This window comes from Syzygium oleosum, unplaced genomic scaffold (genome assembly GCF_021117445.2).
Source record: "Syzygium oleosum isolate NSW1041296 unplaced genomic scaffold, Sole_v2.1 Sole_v2.08, whole genome shotgun sequence".
Lineage (NCBI taxonomy): Eukaryota > Viridiplantae > Streptophyta > Magnoliopsida > Myrtales > Myrtaceae > Syzygium > Syzygium oleosum.
Window position 1 is genome coordinate 2717175 of NW_026607492.1, and position 12534 is coordinate 2729708.

The following is a 12534-nucleotide window of genomic DNA, read 5'->3' on the forward strand; positions in this document are numbered from 1 at the left end:
GATCATCTTATTTTTCTTAGCATTTGTTTTTCTCCAAATGATTACTGTTAAGGGTGCATTTGTTTCAGGAAAAGTGTTTTCCGGAAATCTGTTTTCCGAACTTTCACCTGTTTGATTCACCGAAAATAATTAGTTAACCGAAAACACTTTTTGGTTAAGGAAAACATTCATGTATAAAATTTGGAAAGTGAATTCCCTAATATAAGAAGGTGAAAACACTTTTCGAAATTTCTTCCCTTGACTTTTTTAATATTTTATTATTTTCTTTCTTTTATTCTTTTTATTTTTATTTTTAAAAAATAAAAATATCAAAAAATTCGAAATTATTTTTTTGCTTGAGATAAAATCATGGGATTGAAATCATTTTCCAAATGAGATCCAAACACCAGAAAACGTTTTCGATCACGTATCACCAAACAAAGGAAAACTAACTATTTTCCTAAAAAATGATTTTTCAAAAAATATTTTCTAAAAACATTTCGTTTTTTGAGAAACAAACGCGCCCTAAATATGAATTTGGAAAGCCAGCTTCTATGAAATATTAGAGACACATGATCGGTAATAACAAATTCCTATTTCTTACTAAAGAAAGCACTAAATTTCAATCTTATTACAACATTGGACAAAATACAAAGCAGAAGAAATCTACATATTATTCCATTTTTCCAGTCTCAGTTGGCCTCAACGTCTTAGGACAAAAAAGTAAACTACAATGTCACATCGAGATTGCATTTGTCACGAAGACACTAATTTTCATTGGAAAAGAGAGTTTTAATTTGAAAAACTTTCGTAAAAAGAACAATTTTTCAATTAAGATTTTCAATCTTTTAACATGTTCACAAAGACAAGATCCAAAAAAAAAAAGAAAAAGATTAAGACTTCACTGGCTTCGCGGAAAAAGAATGATTTAGAAAACATTTTTTTCTAAAAATGATTGTTTGTATCACTTGAAATAAATAGTTAATGGAAAATATTTTCATCATCAACAAAAAAATTTATATCTAAATATTTTCGTGGACAATGGAAATAATATAAATATTTTTGTGGACAATGAAAATATTTTTCGTTTATTTTTGTAAGCAACAAAAGCGATCGGATTTAGAAAAATATTTTCCAAATAATTTATTTTTCATGAAACAAATGAAGCCTAAAAAAGAGAGGGTTAATACCACGAAAAATTCTAAACTGGTACACCTATGACAATTTTACCTTCAGTTTGTTTTCGTTAAATTTTACTGTCAAATTGCTTTGTTAAGTGACACGCGGTAGTTGACAGATGTTTTATGTTTTACTCTTCGTTTGTCACAGGTGTACTAGTTTGTGATTTTTTTTTTGTATTAATTCAATTTAACGGAAACTAACATAGGGTAAATTTGTCATAAATGTACGTGTTTTTTTTTTTTGATAATCGAGGTATCCGCGCGGCCGGCGAGCTAGGGCTCAAACCAGCGGTGATGCGCGACTAGTCCTCGAGGGGGGCTAGCGCAGCATCCCACCGCCACGACTCCCCACTTAAATCACCGATGGGCGAGTTTGAACCCAGGACCTCTCGTGAAAGGAACTGAGCGCAAACCAACGCAGCCACCGATGGGTGGGTATAAATGTACATGTTTAGGGTTTTTGGTGGTCAAAACATTAGTTTGGGGTAAATTTGTCACAAGTGTATCAGTTTGGGATTTTTCGTGGTGTTAACTTAAAAAAAGAAAGAGGAAGAAGATGAATACGAGATCGCAGGTAACAATAGCTGACAGAGGATGCGAAAAGGTTCAAGATTACTTTTTATTTAGGGAAAATGACACAAATAGTCCCTAAATTTTGGTCCAATGTGCAATGTGGTCCATGAACTTTTAATTTGTTAAATGTGATCTCCGAACTTTAGTCTAATGTTCAATGTAGTCTATGAACTTTTAATTTGTTTAGTATGGTCCCCAAACTTTTGGTACACGTTCCATTTAGTCCTTAAACTATCTGAAAATATTCAATGTAATCCTTCTATTTATTCAAGTTCATGGACTATCATGAATATGTACCAAAAGTCTATGCATCACATTGAACAAATTAAAGGTTCAAGGATCAAATTACACATTGGGTCAAAATTCAGGGATCATTTGTATGATTATCCCTTTGATTATTATGCTAGATTTTAGAAATTTAGTTTATTATCTTAGTATTTGGGTAGTTTTTTCTAATTATTATTTGATTAAATTCTAGATAATATTATATGATTTTTAGGTAATTTATATCGGCCTATTCTCATTTTAAAAAATTATTTAATGCATATGCTGTATAAATTACTCTAACTTCTTTTTTTTGGCTTAAAATTACTCTAACTTCAATGGCTGTGCATATATACGTCCTTTGAAACTTCTACACTCAACTCCGCGAAAACGCCCACGAGAAAGAAACTCTAGGATGAGCAGGCCCCGCAGCTCTTCCTACAGGATCCGTATGCGTCCTTGGAGCCCACCATACAGAGAGGGTTCTTTTCGCAGTTGCCGACCTTCGCCCACAACGCGCAGTTCTCGTTTTCGTCCTTGCATTCCCCGACGGTGATCGACCTGAGCGGCTTGTCAAAGGACTTGACGTGGATCCACTTGGTCGCAGACCACTTCTCGCCCTCAATGACGGGGCAGCTCCCGTGCAAGCTAGTATCGTCTGGGGTTGCATCGGGATGGAGGCTGAAGAATAACATAACGTCGCCCTTCTTCGGCTTCACTGCAGATACACAAATAATCACAGTTATGGAGGTTTCTAAGGAAATGAGGACAAAATCGAAATAGAAGAGTGGTCTGGTTCGAATTTGTTGGGGTGTGATTCATACTCCTTATTAACAAGAAGGCACGGGATCCGGCTTCTAGGTGTGCAGGCGGGGGTTGCCGCCAGAGGGCCTTTATAGTTTGGGCCCGTAAGAGATCTATATATAATCTATTTCTCTTGTAATTGAGGGTTGTACAGAGAGGTGGGAGGTGCTAATTACATTGAAATCTTGTGCTGGATGTAACTCTATTTAAGAGTGAATCGGAAAATATCTCATGTCTCGATTTTTCTTTCTCGCCTTTACTCTCTTTTTCGTTGTGTTAGTGTACCTAATTCTAACGAAATAGACAACAAAAGTAACATAAATTATGAATGACACTGCACATGTGGACATCTAAGGAATTCAAACGACTGTGCAAGCCGTCTCGCTGGGACTCACAACCAAATTGATTTGTGTATATCTGTTTACTTAAATAGTGTTGCCCAGCTGCCCTAAGTAACTGCACTGTGTCTCAAATTACTCTGAGTAATCGTTAAGTACGTCGTCTTAGTGCGTTTTGAAGTCTATTGTTGGGGACTCGAACTAGCATTCGTGTAAGCACAAGCAGTATGACAGCCCGAGTCATGCTGTTAACATTGAATTAGTTGCTTGCAACGCTAAAATAATTGCCTATAAAATGAACAACAAAACCAGAAAGTAGGAAAAAACAAAGTGCAAGACTACTGAATCTGATCCACACACCAGAATAACCTTCTTTTGCACAATCAGACCAGCCACCTTCCTTTGATTGAGACATTTGGGCCTGCGAAATGGAAAGGAAGAGAAAGACTATAGGTTCAGTAACACCACATGAGAAATAGAAAACTGAAGCATCGAGAAGAATTGCTTACCTCTGAATAGGGGAACACTGTTTCCCCGCCTCTCTCAACATTAGACAAGTACATCAAGACAGTAGCCACTCGGTGGCCACCATGCTGTCGATTGACCTTGTCCGTAAAATAATCATAATGAGGCACATACTTCTCTCCATGCTGATATCTGAGTACTTGAATTGACTCTCCATTTTCTGGTTATATAGCTCAAATTAGCATACAAAAAGACGCTACGTCGTACAACAATACGATAGGACCTTACCTACAGGAAGAAAGGTCCATGCAGCAATCCGAGCCTCGATATGAGCAACAATATCATCCTTCAATCAAGTGTAGAGTCAAGACAATACATAATTACACTCTTTCATAGTTTAATCAAGCTGAAAAACTCGCCCCAGTCAAAGGCTTCTACGCAAATTCAAGATACACGTCTACATTTCTGGACGGGAACCCTAGGAAGCAGAATGTTTCTCAAGTACATTCCTACAATTCGATCCGCGGCAATAGATACTAATATGTGCTGTCAACTCAAAGACCCTAGCATGCAAAAGCCACGTTCCCAACATTTAATACATAGACATCAAAACCTTTTGAGCAGACTGCCAAAATCAAAGTCAGTTAGCAACTCAAATTCAACATGCCACTAGATGCGAGTAAGTAGCAGTTGATTTTTTTTTTTTTTTTGATGACCCAGGAACCCCCGCACAGCCGACAGCCGGAGGGGTAAACCTGAGGTGACGTTAGCGCAGGACTCACCACCACGGCGCCACACTTAAGAATCCCTAACGACTACGCTGGGGTTCGAACTCTGATCCCTTCGTGGGGACAAGAGCGCAAGGGAACGCAGCCGCGACGGGGAGCAGTTGATTCATAATGTGTTGATCCTAGATCTCTCAAGGGATGCTGCGAATAGCACAGATAGATTGCTGTAGCAGCTATGGGTGAGACCTCATTTAGGGAAAGAAAGAAACATCATGCAAACTCGAAAGAAGAATCCACCCACCTGAGCTTTCTGCAGAAACATTCCAGAGCTCGTCCGCGCTTCACTCAATTTACTCTTTCCCGTTTCCTTGTCACCCACCATGGACTTCTCCAACTTGTCCCTCGCCTGATCCACCAAAAAACCAATCTTGTCAATCCTTTTTCTATCTAATCTCCATCAAGCCCACAAATACGAAATCAGAAGGCACAAAAAACTAACCAGTGTGATGAGATGATCACACTCTTCATCAGATAAAAACCCCCTGTAGATAAAAGCCCTGCGACGACACAAATTTTGGGACATCTTAACCAATGACCTTCCAACTCAGGAAATCACAACACACACTAGAAGACGTTAAATAATTCAGACTATCTCTGATTAAACAATCCGGTGCATTGGCAATTTGAAGGGCAATATGAGCAAAGCAAAAACACAGACAGAGACAAGGAAGGCTTGAGCACCTGGGGTTCCAAGACAGTTGAGTGACTCGGGTCGGATCAAAAGCAACAGAAGATCCAACAGCCTTAGCCCCAAGGCCCGATCCATGCCTGCCAAAATTTCCAGTAACAAATCACCATCATCTCTTAGTTCAACAATGACACACATCTCAAGTAGTGAGCAAGAGTTTAATAGAGACAGAATTTCGTTACGTTTTCTTCCCAAGCAGCCATCTTGGGACCGGAACAGCAGAACCACGCAAAGGCAAGAAGAGCAGAAAACAGAGAGAAAGAAGGAGAAAATCCGGGGGAAGAACAGCAGAAGTGCCAAAAGTTGTGTACGGAGCTCACTTTGGTGCCAAAAGTTTCATTTGGATTATTTAAGTGCCAAAAGTTTACACCAGCGATCACTTAAGTGCCAAATCGGAGAAAAAACGATCACTTAAGTGCCAACGGCGAGAAATTCTGATCAAATTTAATACGTGGCTTTTATATTTAAATTTTAATGACACGTGGCATTTCCATGTGTATAATTCAATTTTTAAAATATTTTTTTCTGATTTTTTTTTTCTTTCTTTTCTTTTTTCTTTTTTCTTTTCTTTTCTTTTCTTTTCTTTTTTCTTTTCTTTCTTCTTCTTCTTCTTCTACCAGCCACCGGCTATGGCCGGCCTCGCCAAGGAAGGCGTCGCCTTCCTCTCGGCGAGGGCCGGCCTCGCCGGATCTGGCGAGGCAAGCCCTCGCCAAGGTCACGGCGGCGTCGCCGGCCCTCGCCCGGAGGAAGGCGACGGCCGACCTCGCCATGGCCGGTGGCCGGATGCCGACCATCGGAAATAAGAAGAAAAAAAAGAAAAGAAAGGAAAAAAGAAAAGAAATGCCACATTAAGAAAAGAAAAGAAATGCCACATTAACCCCACGGCGAGCCGCATCAGCCCCCGGCGAGCCGCATCAGCTTGAGAAATTAAAAAAAAAATGCCACGTCGGATTTCCGGCGAAGTGACACTTAAGTGATCGTTTTTCTCAACTTTTGGCACTTAAGTGATCCGATTGAAACTTTTGGTACCAAAGTGAGCTCTGTACACAACTTTTGGCACTTCTGCTGTTCTTCCCCCGAGAAAATCCTGAACACCCATTTACAATGAAAAGCCTGCTTTCGCCAGGAGAAACTCGTTCTGGGATTTTTATTGCTGAGCCGAAACACTCCGTCACCGATACAACCGTTTTCGTCGGTTCCAACGATCAAATCCGATGCCCCCCACGTACTTTTTTCCTTGTTGGAAAATCCGAAGTGGCGAGACCTGTCCTTTGGAATAAAAGCACACCTTAAATTACCAAGAAAAATGCGCGAAGTCATTCAATGAGGTGTTAGGTAGATACTGAAAATGGTGAGATTTGGAGTTTTAATGCTAGATTCTGAAGAGAAGATATCTTACCATCCATGTGTACTCTTGAAATTAGGGGGAAAAAGTAAGTTATTATTGTAGAAGAACTTGTCTAGGAGAAGATGTTTGCTTATGTAATGACTATCCCATTCAAATTGTGAAATTGAAGAAAAATTTTAGACTCCGTTTGTTTCGCAGAAAACAAATGATCGGCAAAATATTTTTCTAAAAATGATCGATTGTATCACTTCAAATAATTAGCCAATGAAAAAATATTTTAATTATCGTAAGCATTTTGTGTCTAAATTTTTTTATTATGACCAATGCGGAAATTATAACGAAATTAAAACTAAAAAGAATAAAAGAACATGCAGATTTATGTGGAAAACACTCGCAGGAAAAACTACGGGGAGAAGCAAAATATAATATAAAAATTCAAGGATTCTAAAAAAACCTTAACACTATCTCTGTTTCAACTTCTTGACCTAATATTTGAGAATAACAATATTTATATTGCTTCCAATCCTTTACATTGGCCCAAGCCCAAAGAGAATTCAAGACATACTCAACAAATCTTCACCTTGGCTTGAATTCTACATAAGCAACAAACAATTCTCTCCTCCCACTAGAGTAAAACTCAGTTACAATAAACATTAACCAAATCCAAGTATTCTTGGATTTGGCAATAGGTAAGGGCTTTGTCAATATATTGGCTCAATTATTTCCTATACCAATCTTCAAGATCTCGATATAACCATCAGCAAGAATGTCTCAAATAAAATGATACCACACATTAATGTATATTGTCCTCTCATGATATAAATGATCTTTAGTAAGATATATGACACTCTGACTATATGCAATGAACAACTATCGCCCATAATCCACACTAAGCTCTCCAAATAAGCCTATTAACCATATATCCTCTTTAACTGCCTCTGTAATAGTCATATATAGTGCCTATGTAGTAGACCAAGCAACCTTATGCTATAAAGTAGCTTTCCAACTAACTGCATAGTCTCCAATAGTCAATGTACCTAGTCAAAGACCTCCTCTTATCAAGGTCATTAGCATAATCATAATCAAAATGTCCTGTAAGAGTGTCGCAGGTTTTTCAAAACTCTAAACCAAAATCAGAAGTACCCCTCAAATATTTCAAAATCCACTTCATATCTTGCCAATGGACTTTGCCTAGGCATGATAAATATCTACATACCACGCTAACATCATGTGAAATGTCGGGTTGAGTGCAAACCATATCATACATAATACTACCGATTGCACTAGAGTATAGAACATGTGATATATATTTTATATCTTCATCTGTTTGTGGACACAAACAAGTTGATAATCTAAAATGAGCAGTAGGAGGAGTACTCACTAGTGTGGCTTGTTTCATTCCAAAACGATCCAACACATTCTCAATGTAGCTTTTCTAGAAGAGACTCTTTTTTGATCTTGCCAAATTTCCATGCCTAGGATTTTTTTCCCTTCACCGAAATCCTTCATTTCAAATCTAGCGCTCAACTGTGCATTTAAATTTTGTATATTAGATTTATCTTTTGCTACAATCAACATGTCATCAACATATAATAACATATAAATGAAAGAGCTATTTGGAAGTTTGCAATGATATACATAACTATCATATTTGCTCCTACAATAACCAAGTTGCTTCATAAATGAATCCAACCTTTTATCCTACTATCTAGCTGATTACTTCAAGCCATATATAGACTTTTTCAATAGACAAGCATGATATTCCTTACCTTCAAACTGAAAATCCTCTGGTTGACCCATATAGATTTGAAGACATACAAGAAAGCTGTTTACGCATGAAGTTGTTCTAACTTAAAATCATGCATAGCAACTAATGCAAGAAAAACCCGAATGGAAATGTGCTTAACGACAGGTGAAAACACATCATTAAAATCAACTCCTTCAATTTGACTATAGCCTTTAGCAACTAGATGAGTTTTGAACCTGATGTCTTCAACTCCAGGAATATCCTCTTTTCTTTTGAAAATCGATTTGCGGCCCATAATTTTCTTTTCTTTTGGTGGCTTGACAAGCTTCAGAGTTTGATTCTTGTCAAGAGATAGCTTCATTATAGTTTTAGACTCACTATATCTACTGACTCTGTAACTGAAAGAGTATAAGTAACAAAATATGAGTAACCATATTTTTATGGAGGCTTCACTATCCTTCTTGGTCTATCTTTGGCAATAGAATACTGTTCCTTTTTAGGTTCTTCAATCTTAGTAGTATCAGTAGACGACTGAACTGGTGTGAAGACATTACTTCAAGTTCCACCTTCTTCGTAGCACTTTCCAGATTTTTCATGATGAGGAATAGATGATTTCTTGTTAGGAAAAAACATAATAAACTAATAAAAAATAATGTCTTTGTTGATGACAATTTTAGATGAATCAGTAGACCAAAGTCTATAACCCTTTATACCAAAAGCGTAACCAAGAAAGATGCATTTCTTTCCTCTAGGCTCTAGTTTGCCCTCACTAACATGTGCATATGATAGATATCCAAATACTTGAAGAGAAGTGTTACGGCTAGTGCTATCAACTAGAGGGGGTGAATAGGTGATTTTACCAAAATTGTATGATTTAAACGTGCGGAATGAATATAATCTAAGTCAACAACTCATATGATCAATATCAGATGGATTCGTATAACAAACTTGTATATAAATTGTTGTCAGATGATTACGTCTGATGATCAAGATGATGTTCTGATGAACTTGTTTGATAGATATGTGTACAGTATAATGTCAGCAATAATAAATAAAAGTTTAAGAATAGAGAATACTGCACACATATCTTTATAGTGGTTCAGCTATATTGAGCCTAGGTCCACTCTCCACGCTGGCAGCCTGTTGGCTGTATTTTACTATTGAATCACCAGAAGATTACAAGAGCTGTGCTTCTTAGATGATAGATAACACTATCACATACACTCTTCACTTAAGTAATTTTCTTTCTAATAAGTACAACGTGAAAAACAGTAATCACAAGTGTGTAAGATCGAAGCTCTATTCAAATTTTGGAATTCTTGATTCTGGTTCTCTTATTTCTTGTACGACGTTTACACTCCTTTTATACTCCTTTACTTCCAATCTATCCGTTGGACAGTCTTCAGAGTATTGATTCTCCAAATCAACCCGTTGGAGATTCTTCCCAAAATAGGATGCATAGCCGTTAGAAGAAGAACCATTATCTCCGAGTGATTTGATCGCCCATACAATCAAATCAAGGTTTCCATAAGTGTAGTTCTTCGTATTTGGGGAACGATCTTGTGATTACCAATTTGGATATTTGAAAATATCAATTTGTTTATCCTGCATAAGCTTGCCAAAAATAACACTCAATAATTCTGACGAGTAATTTTGAGTCTGATGACAAAGTCCTTTCATCGACTAAGTCTTATGACTCAGCATTTACCTGCATCAAATAACTTAAGTGTAATTCTGGTCAGTAATAGATTATTTTGTCATTTCTCAAAACTCATTAAGGATTTTGCTCAACAAGAAGAATAATCAATAGGTTTACCTGACTATACCTCCTCAGGTGTCTTGCACTCAATAGATGTGCAAGGAGAACGATTTATCAATCAAGCAGCTGTATTGACTGTCTCAGTCCTTTCTAATAAGGTTTTGTTCATGCGTTTTGCAATACCATTATGTTGTCGTGTATTCACGATAGTATGATGCCTCACAATGCCTTCATTTTTGCAGAACTCATTAAACTTGCGTCCGCAAAACTCTAGCACATTATCTGTTTTTAGCCTCTTGATCTTCTTACCAATCTGTTTCTCAATCAATGTTTTTCATTATTTAAAATGTAATAAAAACATCTCTCTTCTGTTTTAGAAAATAGGCCCAAACTTTTCTTGAAAAATCATCAATGAAAGTGAGTAAATATCTTGAACCAAGTCCTTTCGAAGGAACTTTCGTAGGCCCCCAAAGATCAGAATGAATATTGTAATATTTAGATTTTTACAAAGCAAAAAAAAAAAAGAGTTGAAAAGTCAACAAAAGAAGAAAAAGTGGACTTCAGCTTACTTATAATGAAAAGCAATGAGAGAGAGAGAGAGAGAGAGAGAGAGAGAGAGAGAGAGAGAGAGAGAGAGAGAGAGAGGCCGAGAGCTCTTGCGGAAAAGAAAGGGAAAGGGAAAAGAAAGAAAGAAAAGAGAGAGAGAAAAGAAAGAAGAAGAAGAAGAAGAAGAAGAAGAAGAAGAAAGGGAGAGCGTGTATTAGCTACGAGAGTCTCACCAAGCCAGAGTTACTTCGTATCGCAACGTCCGGTAAGTACTTGCACCCCTCGTTCGTCTAATCGAAATAATATTTAGGGGTTATGACACAATTTGTGGTTTTTTGTATTTTGAATTACGAGGTTCGATTAAAGAGTTGTTGAGTTATGAATATGTATAGAAATGGTAGTTTAGGGTGTTGTGGGGTCGTAGGATTTTTTGGATCTTGATTTGGATTTACGGTTTTGCCTGAAACAAAATTTTGAAATTGGCCGCGAGTGATGAATAGTGAACGACCAACGGATTTTAGGCCGATTTTTGTTGATTTTTGGCTAAATTTTGGGATGGCTAAGTTGTGGGTCTTCTAGTTCTTCGAAAGATCTTTCTTTGACTGTAAGTTTGCTTGAAACGGGATTCGGTGGAAAGAGTTTTCGCGCTCAAGTTCCGCGTTGCGGATAACTTTGAATATTTGTTTCGGTTGAGAGTTTTGTTAGCGTGTAGAAGTCTTTTTGTTAGTACTTAAGTGTAGTTTAGCCATTTTGTAGTTATCGTAGTGTTTTACTTGGTTTTGACGTTGATTTTCATTTACTTGTTAAGATTGTGAGTTCTACGGTTCGAGCAATTTTTGTCGTTTGGTCGTAGACATTCCCAGGTGAATGGTGCTATCTTTTCAATGGATTTATAAACTCATGTCTTGAAAGTAATAAAAATTTGAGTATCATGCGCGTTATTAAAGCATGTTTGTTGCATAAAAGTCTGGATCGGGCAATTATTGCCCTTTAATATTTGAGAACGATTTGAGAATGGTTTTAATAAAGGTATTGTGAACGGATATATATGTATTATGTTGTGAACTGGTTTACGGAATGAGTTCTAAATGATTTGAGAAACGTTTTATGAAAATTGTTGCAAAAGGTTATATATATTGATTTATGAAGAATTTTGAAATGATGTGAGAATTGTCTTGTTAGATGTGTTTAGTTTGATGAACGAAATTGAGAAAGATTACGTGTTCTGTTTTGTGAAATGAATTGGTGATATTGATTGTGAGTTTGATTCCTGGTATTGGAGGATGTGAATTTTGTACTCAATATCACTATGAACCCATTGAGGGGTTTGGGGTATGCATACCGGTTAGAATATCGTTTTGAGCCAAGCCACCGGGTTTATAGGTGGAGTCCTTGTCAATGGAGGAATCTTGGTAGTCTTGTCATAAGGCGTTGTGTTGTGACCATGGTTTGATATTGAGCAATAAATGAATCGATGGAATGGACCATCGACATGTGCCGTGATATGAGATTTATCAATGGAATAAACTATTGATGTGATTTGAGATTGGTCAACGGAATAGACCATTGATGTGGTTTTCAATAGAGATTGATCAATGGACTATATCATTAATGTTTGATTTGAGATGGTGGTTTAAACGATTATTTCTTTTTTGTATAAAGTCTTGTTGAAATGAAATGACTCGTATTTGATTTGATATATATATATTAAAGGCTGTAAATATTCATTCACAACTACAATAAAAGATTCCCTGGATAATTACTTTGGATTTGAAATAAAGAATCTAATGAGTCAATTATATATGTTACAATGAGAAGTTTTAGATGTTTCGCGTCTAATAAAAGTCAAATTACGTTGGATTTTGGAAAAGATAATGGTGGGTTAAGCTTTTCTCAGCTACTAATTTTCAAGGTTTTTTGTTTATTTTAACATGGACCCTATTGCGTTTTAATAATACCGACAGAGAATGACAATGCATGTTTGTGCTGCATAGATGGCTTTTGTCTGTCATTTCCCTATGCTTGAAGCAACTAACAGTTCATTGAGCAGGTGA

General features: G+C 36.9%; 1 protein-coding gene across 1 annotated transcript; it reads right to left on the reverse strand.

Annotated features, from left to right (window-relative positions):
- Nucleotides 1–2401: 2401 nt before the first annotated feature.
- Nucleotides 2402–5360, reverse strand: LOC115688299 (probable prolyl 4-hydroxylase 7; the record flags this gene model as incomplete). The annotated part of the gene is made up of 8 exons (XM_030614096.2): nucleotides 2402–2715; nucleotides 3500–3560; nucleotides 3649–3824; nucleotides 3893–3950; nucleotides 4634–4738; nucleotides 4832–4889; nucleotides 5074–5160; nucleotides 5263–5360. Coding segments are annotated over 8 exons (951 nt in total), but the record flags the coding sequence as incomplete, so codon positions are not given.
- Between the last annotated feature and the right edge of the window lie 7174 nt (nucleotides 5361–12534).